Source organism: Aphelocoma coerulescens, chromosome 11 (assembly GCF_041296385.1).
Source record: "Aphelocoma coerulescens isolate FSJ_1873_10779 chromosome 11, UR_Acoe_1.0, whole genome shotgun sequence".
NCBI classification, from domain to species: Eukaryota; Metazoa; Chordata; class Aves; order Passeriformes; family Corvidae; genus Aphelocoma; species Aphelocoma coerulescens.
The window spans coordinates 8,775,651-8,794,584 of NC_091025.1; the positions used below are offsets into that span (position 1 = coordinate 8,775,651).

At 38.5% G+C, this 18,934-nt stretch overlaps 1 protein-coding gene across 2 annotated transcripts in view; it reads left to right on the top strand.

Annotated features, from left to right (window-relative positions):
- CBFB (core-binding factor subunit beta) overlaps positions 1-18,580 on the top strand; it is a 39,898-nt gene extending 21,318 nt beyond the window's left edge. Inside the window, exons 5-6 of one of the 2 annotated variants that reach the window (XM_069026883.1) lie at positions 3,699-3,825; positions 16,281-18,580. In XM_069026883.1, coding sequence (XP_068882984.1) covers positions 3,699-3,825; positions 16,281-16,303 — 150 coding nt within the window. In that variant the 3' untranslated portion in view covers positions 16,304-18,580. The remainder of the gene's footprint in view (positions 1-3,698; positions 3,826-16,280) is intronic. The other variant, XM_069026882.1, reaches the window with a different exon arrangement.
- The last annotated feature ends 354 nt before the right edge of the window (positions 18,581-18,934 follow it).

The following is an 18,934-nucleotide window of genomic DNA, read 5'->3' on the forward strand; positions in this document are numbered from 1 at the left end:
AGCTCTGCACACTTCCATCATGATGCCTAGAAAGAAAGTCCTGCCACCCTTTGTCAATCCATGAGAAAAGCCACAGACTGAAGTTTTTACTTGAAATCCACTCTTTGCTGTGCATTCACTACTTGCAAAACTGTGTCAGTGACTTGAGCAAGCTCAGTTCCAGCTGCGGCAGAGTCACTGCTGGGGACTCCATGGATTAGGAGGCCTTCAGGCTGTACTGCCTTACACGGCCAGGACAAGTGTAGAGCCCTGAGGAATGTGCAAGATAAATCCCAAGGTTCTTGATCTGTAGTTACTAAGTTTGATACATAATGCTAAGTCACAGGACTTCTGAACTGAGAGCAGGCTGATGGGAACATGCCCTCAAGAGGAGACAGTGTCACTCTTTCCAAAACTGGAGAGTGTCTGAAGAAAATGGGCACCCTTCTAAAAAGGAGAGGGGTCAGATGACCTGTGGGTTTGATTTTTCTCTTCTTAATTTCCCAATAAATGTTTTTGCAAGTGCTTGGATTATTTTAGTTTCCCAGTGTGTATATGCTGTCTCAACAACACTTAACAATTCCCTTCTGTTGTCTGCAGAAAATGTTTGTGCACTGAAGTTGTGATTTACCCTTTTTGTGTGTGAGGGGATGTGTGTATGCTCTCAGGTGTCAGTGCTTTCCTGAGTTGTGAGTACAGGGTGCTGAGCTGGAGGTATAGCACTGTATGGATCTACAGAGATGTTTGCACTCAGTTGCAGGTGTATAACTTGTTTATAGTTTATGATTGTTGGCGACTGTGAGGTCATCATTGGTCATTCTATTTGCTACAGTAGTAGTACTTGGGGTACCCAGTGTCATAAGGAATTGTACAGACACAGGAGTAGCTGCACCCTTATATGTGTTAGTATTGTGAACATTTGGGCAATCTTTTACACTCATCAGTTTCCTTTTTCCTGTATCTGTCACTCTGCTTCCTTGTTTAAAACTGTTGTAATGTTGGTAGTGGCAGTTGACCGAACTGCTGACTTTGATCCCAAAATAACACTGATGTCAGAGGGGGCTTAAGTGCCTCAGACGCTATTGCCTGTGTACCCACTGTCCTTTGTAAGAGCTCCAGCCACTCTTCACACCCCCCTCACTTTTGGAAGCTTGTCTTATGCAAATATAGTGCTCTTGCATTTTCCTGTCTCTTACCGATTTGTACTAATGCTGGGATCAGATAAAATTTTTGTTTGCTGTCATACTTTGGAAAATATACTACCCTTCACCAGGTAACCAAATATTTTAGGAAGAGAATGCAAATATGCTAACATTGAAGTATTTTAATTGTACCTGTTAAGCTACTGGTTTTTCTACTTAATCCACAGCCTATCCCTGCCTTGCTACTAAGCAGTCTTTGTTACTGAAAGCCTTGATTCCACTGCTTGCTCCGACTTTGATGGACCAGCACACACAAAGCTGTACATACGTGCTTAAATATCTTCCCCCTTTGGGGCTGAAATTTCCTTGGATTTGATATTTGAGTGTCCTTAAGAGACTGTTTCTGTCTTCAGTACTTTTGCACCCCTTCCATAGTAGGGTATCTTGCCATCTCACCAAGTCTTTTCCTACTGGGCTGCTGTGAGGATTCATGTATAAGTGTGGGTGTTTGTAAGCTTCTCTTTTTAAATTTTTTTTTTAAATTTATTTTCTGGACTGGGAGGTTTGTTTTTGTTCTGTTTTCATGTTGACAGAGATCATGTTTTCCTTCATACTAGGAACATTTTTATAGAATAAAAGTAAGATGTATAAATTTGGTCTCATACAGCTGAATTTGCTGGACTGTAATTACTAGAATTGAGTGACATTTAAAATAAAATTTGTTAAATTCCTGTTGTATAAGATTGAGTTGTTGGTTGATTTGTTACAAAGTATCACCAAGAACAGAGCAGAATTTTGTTTTACTGAAAAAAAAGTTCTGATCTTTTATCCCCTTTCTCAGACATGAGCAAACCAGTGTTTCAGCTGTAAACAAGTCTTCATGCTGGGTGTCAACATACTGATTTTTTTCCCATAAATTTCTAATTTAGTTTCTTTTGGTTATGACTGTTTCTTTAAAATATTCTGCCTGAGGCTGTAAGTCAGCCTTTTATTTTGTGACCACTTTAAATGATGGTAAAACGCAAAAACCTTTGATAAAAAAGAATATGCTTCTATTTAAGCTTGTTTCTTAAAAAAAAGTAATAAAGACATACATATCTTTTGTAAACTAGAACTAAGGCAGCTTTTCTGGAGTCATCTGGGAAACAAGCTTATCTGTTTTCTCTTTAACCTTCTGCATTATTAAGAACAAACTTACTTTCCGCTCTCTGACCCTGGCTTCTATGCCTTGTATGAACATTAAAATGGCTGTAAAGGGCTGAATTCTGCTCTTAAAAATAATAAATGGTGGTAAAATATTTTCTTGTTGGCAGCTTTAAACATTGCATACAGGTCCCCAGAAAGCGATGGCAAAAGGCAGAGTCTGGGATTGGCAGCTGTTTGTATTTCCCTGCCTTGGGCCACGAGGGAGCCCCTTCACATCATTTCACAGAGCAGCTCCAGGGCCCACGATTGTGCCCTCGGCAAAAAAGGCAATTTAACATTTTCTCAGGCTGGGGATGCTTTATCTTAAATTGAAAAATTTATGCACTTAGTCCCCAGGTATATTAAAACTTAGTTGTTCTCTCCATGTGTTTATGTCCTCTAACAGTCAAGGTCAGCTTTTTTAAAATTATCAGCTTTAAAATAACATTTGCATGTATGTGGGAATTGTAAGCAGAGTTAGTAGTAGTTATAGTTGAAGAGCTAGAAGGAGGGAGAACCAATACAGTTGATCCCTTCCTGGATTGTGGAACCTCTTCAGACATGACTCTTCCATTCTGAAAATTTTAAAATTCTGATGGGGAACAGAAAATGTGTTAAAAGACTATTAATTTAAAACATTTTCTAGTAGAAAATACAGTTTGAAGGTGGTTTTTTTTTTTTGAGTGTTAGTTTATTAAATCTGTTCCTGTGCATAAGCCATTGTTGCAAATAAGCAAAAGGGCTGTTGAAAACCTGCAGGTTTCTCCTCCATTGTATGGGAATGTATGCAAATTGGTGGAGGAATAATTTCTGCTTTGCACTTTCCTAGGCATCTAAATTTAAATGATATAAATGATACACAAGAATTAAGAGTGTTCATACTGATGCACCTGCAGCAGCTTTTGATAAAATGAAGGATTTATTTGGTTTGTAACTTTGATAATGCTTTCTTTTAAATGCCAGAGAATTAAATTATCATTGTTTGTATAGTGATGCTAGTGGACTCTGTCTAGCTATACCTGTGAATACTGTCTTCAAAACGACTTTCATAAGGAGAATAAAATATATTGCCTTTTACATATAACTTCTGAGAATTCCTAGCCTTAAAAAAAAAAAAAAAAAAGCATTTAAACTTTGGAACAGCAGCTCTCCTTTGAAAATGTATTTTAGTAGTAGCTGCATTCCAGCTTTGGTTATCTCTACTGCTGTAGTGAAGGTGAGTAATATTTCATTAACCTGTATTGACATTTGCTGGAACTCGTCTGTGTTCTAGCAGTTTCTGCAGGACATACTTGACTTTGCTGCCAAGGGATACTTAATATTCAAAAGAAATGTGATTTGGTGGAAGTGAGGGTCACCTTCTGTGTCACTCTGTGTCATCTGCTTTGGTAGCAGGAGGATGCATTGGCACAACAAGCCTTTGAAGAGGCTCGACGAAGAACTCGTGAATTCGAGGATAGAGACAGGTCTCATCGGGAGGAAATGGAGGTGAGGGTTTCACAGCTGCTGTCAGTAACTGGTTAGTACTTTCCCAAAACTTTAGATTGTTTCCGTTTATTTGTCTGTTTGTACAATATTGTGTATTTTTTGTTTGTTCAGTGCTGTTATATAAAAATTGCAAAATGCATTGTTTTTTACTCTTTTAAAACAGATTTCAAGTTTTTTAAGTTTCGATAAGAATTCTCTGATCCTGTATTTTCTTCCTTTCTGTAGATGGTCTTTTCTGCAAGTTCTTAAGCTGTAAAGACATATTTATTCACAGAGTTACCATTTCTCTCTGAAATGATACTTTAATAGCAGAGGAATCTTTTGCCTCGTGCATTTCTCATGAACACAGGAAAGGCTTTGGGAGCTGCGGGGGCACAATTTTGGAGCTTGTTATCCCGTGTTGAGGGAAAAATTACCAGCCAATTTAATCAGATGCCACAGTCTGCTTTCTTGTACAGGCTAGTTTTATTGTCTTCTCACCGTTTTCTTACTGGTGGGAAGTCTCACTCCTTCTTTTCACTGGTTTAGTTTCCCTGTCTTGTTCTTTGCTTCTTCAGGGCCCCACAGTCTTGAATCTTGTTCTTTCTTGATGAAAGCAGAAATTACTGGGATTGAGAAAAGAAGAGCCAGGAAAGGGAATGGAAACCATCTGCTCTGAGATGTCAGAAAGACAAGAGCTGTAAGAGGACGAGTAATAATACATAAGGGGAGTTGGCAAGTTAAGGCAGGCTGCAGGTCAGGAGAGAATAGAGAGAACACAGAAACGCTTTGAATTTCTTTCCCTTACTAATGCTGTTTCTTACTTCCTGCTTCAGCAGTACAGCCTGACTTAAGTATAATCAAATATGATCAGTCTGCTGGTTCTACGGTTCTTAGAAAATTTGATTATTGTTATTGCTAAGCTACTTTTCTTTTGGCATTCTTTCTGATAATTGGGATGATCAGACAGACTTTCTTCCCTTCCAACGACAATTGGAAGACACTGAGCATGAGAATGAGAGGGAGCAGATAGGCCCAGAGGATAATATCTCTCACTTTGAAGTGGCTGGAGTATGTCTCCTTGCAAATGCTGCTGCAGCCAGGTCATATGTCAGCTGTAACAAAGGTAAAATCCTTGCCTTGGAGGCCTTGCTACCACTGGATTCTTGGAGCAACAGCTGGATTACCTGAATAATTCTGTCACAGCATAGCTAGAATCTACTTGTAAATTCAGTTCAGAAGGAAGGTAGAATTAGCTTTAAGCTGTTAATGAAGACATGTGCCAGCCTTCTTTAGTTTTAACAAGCCAGTAGGAACTTTAGGTACAGCCTTATGTGTTTGACTTCAATGTACTTAAAACTTTTCTTGTTTTATTCTTCTTACACTGTGCCTGTCATCCCCACTCCTCTCATTACAGAGAAGCTGTGTGCATGCTGAAGGTTAAAAAAGAACAAGGCTTCCTGAAATAACTTTTGGTGCTCTAAGAGACTTAATTTTTCCACCAAGTGTAGAACACACTTACTTGCAGCTAGGCTGTGCAAAAACACTCTTTCAATTAACAGTGAGATTGAGGTAATATTGAGCATCTGGAGCTTTGTGACAGACATCAAAACTTGTGACACTGAGACACAAAAAGCAACATCCTTGGCTGTCTGCAGGAGCTGGATTCAATAACTTCTGAAAAGACTCTTGCTTTTAATAAGGCAGAAGGCAGTTGCTGTTACGTGATGTCCTTATTAGCTGCTAGTACCCATTTTCTCTTGAAACAGCAATAGTTGTTGTCCCAGGTCTAAAGCATTGATGTAGATCACCCACAGAAAGGAAGAAAAGGAAAAATTACTGACTTGAAATATGTTTAAGCAGAATGAAAAGTATTATCAAAAGTTATTTCAATTTGTGATGACAAATACAAGTCTTTAATAATTGCAATACATTGTTTTGCATACTTTCCTATTTATTTTACTGTGTATGTTTAATATGTCTAACCAAGAGATTTTTTCCTCCAGTACTCGTAGGTCTATAATTGGTTTTTACATTTCAGTTTTCATTCCTGTGCTTGGGATAAGATGTCCTGAACATATATCTGGAATGTTTACAGACAAGCTTTTATATTCTTGATCTTAGGACTGTTTAAAAATTAGGATCTTTTGGGATGAGATGGGAGAGAGCAGAAATAGACTTAAAATGCATTCCTAAAGAGGAATCAGGTTTCCAAATCATTCATTGTTACCCTTACTTTCAATCTAACGCAGCATTTGGGCAGAATCAAATGAACTTTAATCAGTAAGCATTTGGTATTCGTGATCATTGTAGCAAGTTCTCAATAGAAAGTGATGCATGAAAGTGCATTCCCGTGTTTGTTGTATTTGTGGCCTGTATTGAATTTTTTGATGCTGACATGCTCAGTCAGCTTGGAAATACAGTTTGTCAGTGGCACCCTTCTGATGATTGCTTTGCTGACAGCTGCAGAAACCTTAATCCAGGCTGCTTTGTGTTCTGTTTCTGTAATTTCAATAGGGCCAACAGCATCTTTGGTTTCACTACAGAGATGGTACTTGAAGGCTTTTTTATAGAAAAGGCCAGTTCTAAGTGTGCTGAGTGAATTTTTATGTATCTTATGCTACACACAAATTAAAGATACTTTCCTCATGGTCTTTTTAATATGATTTCTATACAGCTTTTATCATGACTAGAGCTTTAGATTTTTCTTTTCTGCCACGCTTGGCACGGACAGTAAAACTCAGAATTGGCAGATGTGGAACAGGATCTCATCAGTGTTAATGATGGTTTTAAGAATTGCAACACTGTAGAAAATCAGGATTTTTCTGACAGTAGAATTACAGCTGAAATGCCTTTAATAGGGACCAGATTCTGCTTCAGTGGGGGAGGGAAGGGGAATCCTGCAATATTCCACCCACTCCTACCCAAAACAGAGGCGCCAGCTCTTTGGAAATATTTATCCATCCAAAGCCTGGCAGCATATGAAAATGATCAGATTCAATTCTTTATTTAGACAGCTTTCTGGGTAAAAAAGATTCCCTATTCTAAGTTTTTCTGTAGACTTAAAATAAAGTCTGTAGACTTAAAACTCCTCACATAGGAGTGATCAGTGATAAGTCGCTGAAAACAACATGTTAAAGTGGCTTGTGTGTGGCAGTTGGATTTTAGAATGGTGGCACCTTGCAAGGGGAAAAAAACGGTGAGTGCAGTAACAATTTAGAAATTATCACTTTACTGATTTTCATTTTTAAGTAAAAAACCCCATAGCAATTAAATCTCCAACAAAAAAAGCGCAAAAAACCCCCTTCAGGGTGTTGTCAGGTTTGTTTGCTGTCTTTTCATCATATAGAATCCCTTCAATTCTACTTTAGTACACCAAATCTTTATTTTAATGAGCATATTCTTTGCATCTGAGGGCATCTGAGGTTGGTTGTGCTTGAATTTTCAAAGATTGTGTTTTTGTGCAATTACAGCACTCCTCTGATGTAAATAGGGTGTGAGTGGATTTAGGAATTTTCATTGAAGTTTTTAAGCACCTCTGAGTTGAACTGAATTCTGTTACATTTTTGACATAGTTTGTTTTGAATACAAGACGCTTTTGAGTTTTTATATCAACTTGTGTAGCTCGGTTACATCAGATACCTCAAATCCAGCCCCACTGTCCAGGATTCTTTTGTTTCAAAGATGCTTTTGAAGTCAGTGAGTGTTCACAGTACCTTCAAAATTAATAATGTATTCCATGGCTTTTACTTTTATGAAAATGTTGGAATGCTGAGACAGTGAATGTTTTATAATACACATGAAGAAAGACCTTATCCCCAGTGAAAGATTATTATTAAAAAAAAAAATGAGGTGTATGAACTTGAAGTATTTACTCGTTCCCCTTCGCCAAACTAGAAGAGTGAGGAGATTAAAGGGGTTTTGGTGAGGCAGATGTTTAATTTTCACTATCTTTATCTCCTTGTGTCATGGTTAAGTCAGTACAAGTGTCTCTGGTGTGGTTTCACTATGAATGACCAGAGTTCAGTGTCAGGATAAAAAGCGTTCTGCAGAAATGACTGTGAAGTTGCTGCCTAGATGTGAATTTCCAGTAAAAACTTTGCTTGTTTTTCAGTCTTCTGGCATAGTAGCATGATGCAAAAATGTGTTACACTGTCCAGAACGGCTTGGAGAGATTTAAACAGCCCCTAGTTGGTGAAATTAGCATCTACTGGAAGTAATGGCCCGTGTTCAGTGCAGAAAAGCCGCAAGCAGGTGCCTCCTGCCAGCTCTTTGCTGGAGCAGATGGCACAAAGCGGTGGATTTTCAAGGGCTGGGTAAAGAGAAGAGGCCCTCTGGTGTGTTGCTATGTGCAGGTGGGGGTATTTTGTGAAGGTTTGTTTTGTACAGATGAACTGTAATTTCAGGCTTGCAGTGATCTGTTTCAGTGCACAGTTTGTCCGGCTGTGTTTGTCTGGAGCTTGGCTAAGGATGTCCCAATGGCTTTACTTGGGGGTGGCTTGGATCTGTTCTCAGTCTTCCAATGTAATTTCTTCAACCAGTATTTTTGAAATGTCATGTTTTTCTACTTTGTGTTCATTTCCTATGTTACTGCCATGCTCTTTATTTTAGCAACACTATGAGTAAAGAGACAGAGTGGTTTGCTCTCCCTAAAACAGTCTAGTCTAGCAATCTGTCTGTTTGTGGTCTTGTGCTAAATATAAATTACATTAATGGCTAAGCAGAGCCATTTTGGGAAACTGCATGAAATTCCCATTTTAAAAACCTTAATTTTGCTGAAAAAAAACCCTGTTTTGGAACTTTTGTTTCTTCCAGAAGCAATCCCTCTCAATACAAAGCACCAAAAACCCCCGCCAACCCCACCCTTTAAAAAGTGCTGGAGTCAAAATTTGCCTACATTTTAAATACTGTGTCCTGCCCTAGGTTTTTACATATTCTTGTTGTTTGTTGGGAATTACCAGTTAAAAGGGGCAAGATATGTTTCATTTAATTGTGCTGAAGTTGGGAACTCTTAAAAAACAAACAGGATTTTGTTACAGAAATGTAAACAGTTTACAGTTGAAAGAAAATGAAGTAGTAGGACTGACTTTCATGTTCTTCCCAAGGTTCTAGACAGTGAAATTATTCTCCTTTTCTTAATTTTCTCTAAGATGAAACTCCTAGAGTAAATAAATGGTCTAACTAATTATATTTTCTCAAATATAACTGGCTTCAGAAGAAAGTATAGTATTACAGTAAGTATTTGGGAGCTTTTTTGTTTTTAATTTTGGCTTGGGTTTTTAAATTTTTTTTTTTCTCATCAGACTCTCTGATTTTAAGTGTTTTTTTTCTTATTAATCTGAAATTAATTTGATTAGTGCTTATTGTATGTACTCTCCAAACTGACAATGATAGAAAAATTGTATAACCTTTAACACAGCTTTTTGGATATGAAAGAAACCCACGCCGTTAATTTTTCATGTGCAGTGGGTAGTGTAGTCTTGATATATGCTTGTGTATGACCATAAATAATTTGTTTAGATGCAGGATGGATACAACATAACTTAGAGGCATTAGAGTGGGAGTGTATTGCCTCAAAAGGTTCTGCAGTACAAGTAGGCCAGTTAAGTTATGACTGGTTTGCTTCACAAGAACTTAAATAGTTGGTGGCTGTGCAAAAGTGCTACGGAATGCATAGATCAGAAAAAAAATTTGTGCTGTACAGAATCAATGCTGACTGTAGGATGGAGAAGATCAATCTTGCAAATCAGGGAATACTGTAATATAAGCGTCTTCTTTCAGTCAATGAAGGTTAGAAAGGGGCTGAGCAACAGAGGAATACTGTCTGGAGGCAATCAATATTAATTATAAATTTATAACCTTTAGACCAGCCTTCAAACAATACTTTCTAAAAAGGAGCACTTCAAGCTTCTTTTCCCTTGGAAAATAAGTTTTAATATGAAAGTAAAAATTTCAGTCTCTACTCAAAGCTCTTCAGAGCTACCTATTTTTGCTGTGCTTTTTCCTTCCTTGGCTTGCAGTGACCTTGATCCAGTTACCAGTTTGGGGCAGCAGAATCATTACCTTCATAATTGCTTTTAAACAAAGATGCAACCATTGCAAAGATTTCAGGTGAGGGGGTGCATGGGGGCCAGGAAGCAGATGTGCTGCTTGGCCTGGTCATGCTCTGGAGCTCTCTTGCAGCCCATGGGAGAGCAGGCTCTGAAGTGACACATTTCATGTGTATTTTCAGTGGAACAGTGTTTCTAGGAAGTAGATAGGAGTTTGAAATTGAAGTCCTGATGGAGGCAGGTGCTAAGTCGCTCTTATCAATGGCCTTTGTCAGGAAAATTTTTTATTTTGACTTTCAGTGAGCTTGAAAGACAGTCAGAATGGAAGTAGGAATAAAAAAGAGCATTGGGTATAGAATTTATGGCATTAATAGTTATACAGTTACTTCTGTCTAACAGCCAGATCTCTTGCCAAGTTTGAGAGACTGTTTTCCATTATTTGCATAATTTGAGTGGTGCTTGACATTATAATTAAGAAAGATCAAGGCTACTTCTTCCCAGGTTCAGTGAAAAGGAGAGCTGATAGCAAAATGGATGTTATGGGCAGCAAACAAAGCAACTCCAGAGACTGGATCCAGGCCATGAAGTCTAATGCTGATAGCTATGCCTGCTAGGAATGTGGTAAAGATCATATCCCCTCTGTCTGCCAGTGGCTCATAGATGCAGTATGTAGTGGTGCTGCTGTGGCTGACGTTCTGAGAAGTGAAGATTGAGAGTCTCTGTGCAAGGCCCCCAGAGACCAGAAAGCACATGGGCTGTTTCATCAAGCTGTGACCAAAGAAGTTCTATTATATATAAGTTGACATTCTCATTATGCTGTAGGGCCTCAGTTTTCCTGATTCTAATTCTGAGAAGGCTGAGTTTCTCCTGCTCTTCTATTGAATAAGGTGACAGGAGGCAGGGCCAGCATTTTGAACCATGTCAAATGTGTATGTGAGAGGCTGTTATTAACCAGCAACTTGAGTTTTCAGTTCATTGCTTTTCTTGCTGTGGGTCTGCCTCAGATAACAGGACTAAGGGAAGGTGTGCTTGATTGTAACTGGTCATTTTTTCTGAGTATTGCTCTCTTTATTTCAGGGTTTTTTCATTTTGGTGGTTTTTTTCCTGTGGTTGTGTACTTTTTAGAAAAGTATCTGCAAAGTATTCTCAGGTTTGGTTGGTTGTTTTGTTTTGTTGGGTTTTTTTTAATCCCCTTTCAGGAGGTTGACAGTCCTAAGAGAATCCAAATGTTCACTGTTTAGTTTTTCATAGCACAGCCTGATTTTTCACTTACTTAGTAAATTATAGATGGCAGATGCCAAGGCACATAATGCATCTGCTCTGTCTGTTTCAACAGGACAGAGCTGCCAGAATCCAATTAAAGAATTGCAGTGGAGTTGTCCATGAAGAGACTTTATTTTGGCTATTCTTTTTGTGACAGCCCTTCTTCAAATTATCTCCCTCTTCCTTCCCTCCTCTTCACCATTGTCCCAAGTTGTATATGCAGTGGATATGGTTATACTTGTCATTTCACTGCCGGGTATTCAGAGGTCCAAATATTCCCTGCTGCTTTTTTAAAATGATTCATTGAAAGGAAGGGCCATCTTCATGGCAGCCCTGTCCATACTTACTAAATTTGCTTCCAACTTTCTCAGTTCTGCTTTCTCAGAGCTATCATGTAAACCACACGGTGGAACTGCATTATCTTTTCCCGATGAGCTCATGTGGTAAGAGGAATTGGTTTCCTTAGGTATGCCTGAGGCCTCAGAACACGCACAGGAAGGGGGTAGTTAGAGATGCTCTCTCAAAGTCAGTTTGAGGAGTTTTGTTGGCACAGTTGGAAGCACAATAGGCTGCAGCATGAGGCAGGATTGAGTAGCTGGAGGAGGAGGAGGGGTTCTGACTATCTTGGCTGCTGGAAGAACTGCTTACATGCCACCTTCTTTATTGCTGATTTGTTTTTCCTTTGTGCCCCAATAACAGATGTTAAAGGCTCCAATGTGGTTCTTGTTCAGAAAAGTTAATGATAAAAGTTACTGATTTAATGATTTCAAGCTATCTAGTTTATTGAAAAGAAAAATAATGTAATACAGTTATTACTGCATCATACTCTTGATAGGACTTTCAGTCCATACCAGTTAGCCTGTATTTAGGCTTGGGAAAAGCTCAGACATTAGTGTTGAAGAGAGCATAGGTGTAAGAGGTCCTGCAGGGCACACTTACTGTGTTTGTTTACTCTCAAGTCAAAATGTTTTTGTTAGTAACTCTTCTCTTTTTTGTCAATGTGTCATTACCCCCATGGTACCAGCATTATGAGTTCAGCATGAATAAATCTAGAGTAGCATGTGATAGGAGGCTTTTAAATGGTTTTTTGCCAAATATGTTCCTGCAATTCTTTCAGTTGGTCATCACACCCTCTCCAGGGTTAGAGGTTTTCAATGGCTTGTGGCCAGTTATAATTCCTTCTGTGTTGCAGAAGATTTGCATGGCTTCATGTGCTGAAAGCTGAGTGCAAAGTATTTTTGGGTGTTGAAACTCCTGATGTGTCCATCGTGTTAACTCTTCTGTTCCGGGATACTTGGAAGAATACTGGCAATGTTGGTTAAAATGCATTCATTTTTAGGAAAATTGCAATTCTGGTGGGATCTGTGTACTGATTACAAGTTTCTCACAAACAAGTATTTGTTATCCTTTCACTAAATAGCAGATGAAGAACATGTGAAGTAATGTTCCTTCAGACTTGAAATCAACGTTTGACTGAAAAAATGAAATACACAGAGAAAAGATGAATAACTGCTGTTTTCTCATGGCTTATTAAGCATGACTCATAGCAGTGTATTCCATTTACCAATGGCAAAGATAGATGCATCTTTCTTAATTGAAGCAAGTCTCCTTAATCCTTGAGAAGCTGAGCCCATTATTCACTGAGAGTAATGTCGGTGCTTTTGCATTGCAGCAAAAGGTATGCATTTCAAAAATTACAGCAAAAACTGCAATTTAGAGGATTGATTAGCTATGCTAGGGAGTATAGAACCCCCAATTGAGAGAAGTCTGGAAATTGGTTTTCCAGAAGTCTGTTTTACATCTATAAAAGGGAAGTTTTAGCTTCCTGTAATAGACTGAGAAGAACTAGCAGATAATACCCTACTGATAGTCACACTCCTCCTACAAGGGAGTGTTAAGGCTCTTGTGGCATTTCTTATGGAAGTTGTATTTTGCCAATTGTCAGTGGACAAAAAAATCATCCAATGCTTGTTTGCTCCACAGTGCTCCTGTCTTTGTACAAGGTGATTTTTCTAGTCTTTACCAAGCATCTTTTATTTTTTGTATTTTTCTTTCAGCATGTGAAGCACAGTTGTAGTTGTTGTATACTGTGCACGTTGTGCCCTGGCGGGATGGTTGTGACTGATAGAACACGCCTGCTTCACACGCTTGTCTTTTTGCACAGTAGTAGCACAAGGAAAGAAGGGTGCCTGAGTCAGAGCTGTCATTCCAACATCTTGCAGTTGCTTGTGTAAATCCCCACTTACTGAATTGCAAAATTACACCTTTATCCACATGCACTGTTGTAAGATATTGTAATGACTGCTTTTGGTACATTTGAGGGTCATTTGTCATGCCTTTTGCATATCACTTGAAAGGGCAAATCTGGTAGTTGTTCACTAGTGGCTTCTGCAAACTCTACAAGTAGCAATGAGGTCATGAATCATGCAAATTCTTTCATATGCTTTGAAAGAAAAGGCCACTTTAAGCAAAGCATAAATGCAACCATATGCTCATATCTTGGAGCCTTCACTGAAATTTGACAATAAAATTGCTGTGCATATGATTTGTTTTCTGAAGAAGAAACACTGTTGTTTCTAGAGCAGTAGTGTAGCAGCAATTAACTTGCTAGTCTTTTCTAGTTAGGTGTAAAAATGTTTATTGAGTGCAAAATTGGTAGAAGTAAGATTTTGGTAATTCATAAAGACAGTGCATGTCTTTGTTTCCTTTTAGAAGAAAGAGGCAGCAGGAAAACCAGAAAAAATCTCGTTACAGGCTGTTCAATAGAAGGGTATGCAAAGTAGAACTGGTGCTGTTTTGTTAATCTTGGTACAACTCTTAAATTAGCCTGAAAGTATCTATTTAGACTTGATGAACAACCCTTTCATATTAAGAAAAATCTTTACAGCAGAGTTTACATTTCTGTTGAAGGAGAAAGGAAGTGTGGGCTTTCCCTCAGTGATTTTGATAGTCAAAGCTGAATGATTTGGCTTTTGGAAATAATGTAAAAAGCTTAATTAAATGCCATCTTTTAAATCTTTGTATCTCTACAAAGAGGACAGTTTGCAGAAGTTGTTTCAAGGGCCTGAAGGAATATGCCCTTAAACACTTACAATCATCAGTGCTGTATGTGATTGGAGCAGTTTGCTTTAATGTGATTCCTCAGAACGATTACTGAGAAATCTGTGGGTTTGTGCACCAGCAGTGATGTTGATTGTCACCTTCAGATTTCTTCTGCAAGCAGGAGAAGCAGATTGCTCCTTCAGAGTACAAGTAGTGCAGATAAAACAGAGCAAAAAGATTGGCTCACTCCTAATTATCTAAAGTGCAACCAACACTGAATACATAAATGTGGTAGGTAGCAATTGTGATATTTAAGTTAGTGGAGGTGTTTCCAAAGCAATTGTGGCAATGTGACCACTAAGGAGAGTGCAGGAGGGACTTGTCTCCTCTGGAAACGTGCTGATTACTAGAGGGATTTATTGAATAAACTCCATGTGCATCAGAAAGGGACTGTTGCACATGAAAGGAAAATGTAACTTTAAATTGGCTTTTAAATAGGAGAAGGAAGCAGCAGTTCTGTGGGTGCAGCCAGCCTAGTGCACTGGGAGCCTACAATTAGGCAGACAAGAAGAACAGTAGATAAGGGAGGAGGAAGTGAACAAAGAAAGAAAAGTCTAAATTGGAAAAAGTGGTGCCAGTAGTGCATGGCAGAGGGTCTGAGAGTAAGCAGGCTCTGCTTGCTCACCCTTTGGAATGGGAGCACAGCAGCAGCAGCACACCATGAGCTGGGGCAGCTGCTGTGCTGGTGGGAAAGCTTCCTCTCTTTCAGTAAGTGTGACTCAGAAGAGCCCAGGGAACACCCAAGAGCAGCACTTGTGCCCCTGTTAGTCACAGTCCTGTTGAAGTACTTGTGTTGTTCGGTGTGATGGTGCAAACACGGTAATTGCTTGAAGGGTTATTTCAGTGGCACAATGCCTGCATTAAGGCTATTCCCCAGTCTTTCAACAACATAGGAAACATCTTTCAGAGCAGGGAAGTTGTCATTGGCTTTGCATTTTTTTAAGCCCTGAATGTGGCAGGTTATTGCAGCTGGTGAAGCTGATGGAGCCACATGGAATAAAGCCTCTGTCATGATACCTTCCACCAGCTGAGAATGTGGCCTGAGACTGTTTGGGTCATGTGGCAGTTACGGGCCATGGTGCCAGCTGTTCAGTCTGTAAACCTTAAATAAAAGTCCTGGTACTAAGATGTCTTAAAAACCAGCTAGCATGCATTAGATGTTCTCAGAGTTGAAGTATGGCTTTAAAATGTTAAGGAAATCTATGTTTTTAAGTACTTAAATGCAGCATTTGTGTGTGCTGTACCTGTGTACAGGTAAAGTAGATAGCCATGTCTTTTGGTGTGACTGACCATACTTAATTCCCTCTTTACAATGTCATTAACTCAAACTGTTTAATAGAATCATTTATTTAAAGAAAAACATTACTTTTGCTTTAATACAGGGATGCAATCACATGTCACAGAGTTTTCTCAGTTTGTTAACTTTGGAGGTGCACCAAAGAAGAAAGTAGTTAAAACCCCCACTTTTACGAGGTGTTAAAATGTGTGTCCATCTATAGATTAAATTGTGCTCATGTGTTACTATAAGTCTCTTGATTCTAGAAGCTAAAGTAAATTTTTCCCTCATAAAATTATTTGGAAATTATCTGATGTACTCTATCTTCTATTGTAGCCTTTCTCCCTAAAATTGACAGAAAAGGCTAACAGAAAGGAATTTCAAAGGAAAGAACATTATTTTTGGAAGTAAAGACACAAAATTGTTACCTAACTATTGTGGGAGTCCCCTGCTGATTGCTAAAGCCATGTTTAGAACCTGGCACTGTGAGTGTGCACGTGTGTGGGCACGAGCACAGTCCCTGCTGGGAGCTCCAGGCTGGGTGGGAAGGCACAGCAGACTCTGAGCCCCTCAGGGACAGGGCAGTGCTCGGCTGCCAGGCCCACAGCCCTCCTCTGAGAGCTCAGTTGCTACGGGGAATGAACTGAATCAAGGGCAAAAGAATGATTTTGATGTTAAAAATTAATGCTTTGCTTACTGCTTGAGTTGTAAAGTTTCTGCCTTAAATTGGTTATGGTCTTAGTTGTGTTAACATACTGAATGAAATAACTGATAATTTCCTGGTTGCTTATCCTCAGTGTGTGTTTGTTAATGCAGGCAAGAAGACAGCAAGACCCTAGTCCTGGATCTAACCTGGGGAGCGGCGATGATCTCAAACTACGTTAATCAGCAGCAGCAGGCATCCCACGGGTCTGCACACATGCATTGCTTCTACTTGGCAAAGGATTGAATAAAAGACCAGAAACTGTGATAACTGGGTATATTATGGTCTGTTTCCTGACCTGGGGCAGTCGAAGTCACCACGAACTGCCATGGTTTGCACTATGTTTATGTTACAATACCTGCATTTCCCATTTTAAGCATGTAGCCAGTGGCAATTTGAAATTTTGTTTTTCTATGCAAACTTATTTTTGTTGGCACTATTTTAGTGAAATGGAAACTTACGCAGCTATAAAACCATTTTTCTCAACTGTAATAAAAATTGTCACTTAAAAAGAGGTCAAGATATTACAGATTTAGAACAACTTTGTTTTGTTTTTGTTTTTGTTTTTGTTTTTTTTTTGTAAACTGCTGGAAGCCAATGCATTCCAAGCTTAATTTTTTTTTAATATGGGCTTTTGGAATTTTGATTGTCCTTATGTTGCTCCTGCTTTATTTTAGATATGCATTCTTACCTTTCTTTCCGTTTTCTTTTTTCTAAATTTGCAAGACCTTCTTAAAACTGCTGACATTATTTTGCATTATTTCCAAGCTAAACCCAGTGAATCAGAGCTGTTGGAGTCAGTTTTCAAACTTTGTGGGTTTGTAAATGTTACAGTTGCAGTATTCTTTTAACTGCTAACAATTCATTGGTTCCACTTTTTAAATGATAAAAATCTTAAAATGTATATTTTCATGCATTAATCCATTCTGCCCCATTATCTGTCTTAGATTTTATTCTGTACCAAGTGAGTTTGGTGGCTGTTATACCCTGTATATAGTGCTTTACTGAAACTCAGAGGAAGTCGCAGGCTGGCTTCTGTTTTATTCAGGGATTTTTTTTTAACTAGTTCTTCAAAGGGATACTGCAACTCCACAATCAGATTCAACAGCGTTTAAACTGGGAACAAAAGTGATCAGCTGCCAAGATGATATATATTAAATCATGTTTAAGATAACTGCTTTAAGTATATTTTTTATCTTAGGCTTTTTGTAAAGTTGTGCTGAATGGTGAAAAGCTGAGATGCGCTTGTGTGCAGGAGTCTTGTACTGCACATAGGCCCCTTCTATTAAATCTTATGCAAATTAAGACTATGTTGCAGTATATATTGCATTTTCTAACAGGGTAAGATTTGGGATGAATTAATGTATGAATTAATCTTGTTTTATTTGGGGTGATGGTGAATGGACTTGCTCCAAAGTTTTCATTGCATCCAATATTTGAAGAAAATCGATTGGAAATGTGATGTCATTTGGCTTTGTTAAAATGTGGTGCTTCCTGTACAGCCTGATTGATTAAAATGTCACTTAAATACCTTTTTAAAATATGGGATCTGAATTCAGTATTTTAAGAATTATTTGAAAGGTAGAAACTCTATATGGTTAGAACGGTTAAGTCTTCATTAAATTCTATAATTAAGACAATTATACATTCCTCATTAATGGCAAAACAATTGATGCAAAAGAGGTCTTGCAAAAATGTAAGCAGATGTCAATGTGAAGGAGAATCTTTGTATGTTAATAATATGAATATTTAACATTCACTTAAAAATGTCATTAACTGTAAACTGTGAGAATGTCATCAAATAGAAATATTTTGATACTTCAATTTAAATGTGATTCACCTGAAAGATAATCTTTTTCACTCTGTGGCCACATATTCTTCTTGCTCTTCTTCCCCCAAAGAAATAATTTTTCTAAAGTGTTTCTGCAAAGAGTTATTTAAGGGACACACGCATGCATCCGCACGCATCCCTAGCCTTGGATCTTCTCTGCCATCTGTGTATTTTTGATGGAATAGCCTGAAGATTTATTTTAAAATGTTTTCCTAACGTTTCAGACAGTGGTTTTAAACCATAAGTACACAGGAAATGACGCTATCAGATATTAATGTTGCTATCTCTGTGTAAATACTGAACTTTCCCTATCATCATTTAGCATTCTGCTGCTTTCCATATCTTAATGCTGGCATTAAGATCACAGCCCTTACCCTCTGCTGGTTAGTGCAGACTTTTTAAAGTGCATTTTAAGTTATTGATGCAATTTGATATTTTTCATAATTTCTATTTAAACTGAAGTTGCATCATCTTTCTTGAATTCATCTCCTGTAAGAGTTGCCTTAAGCTACAGGATTGCTTTTGCTACTTTTTGTGTTGTATGTTTAACTTTCATAATAAACTTCTGTGTAGTGAAAACAAGGTGCTGTAAGTTTATTTGACTCCTTGGTAGTCCCTGCTGACATATTTTGTTTAGATGCAAGGCTGCCTTGATGTCCGTGGCTAAAGCAGTGGTGACATCCAGTGGTCACTTAGCTAACTGACCCTTCTCCTTCGCTGTGTTCAGCCGCTGTCTGGAAGGAGCCTTTAATAAAAGGGTCTGCGCTGGGGAAAATGTGGATTTTGCTGCCCTAAAACTCTTGTTTCTTACACCTGAATTGCCCTGCTTACTCTGAAAGCATGGATCTGCTCCAGGGAGCCTGAGCAATGAGCTGTGTGCGCTTACAGAGCCTTTGTGGGCACATTGTGAGAGCAGGCGCCAAACCTTGTTCGTTG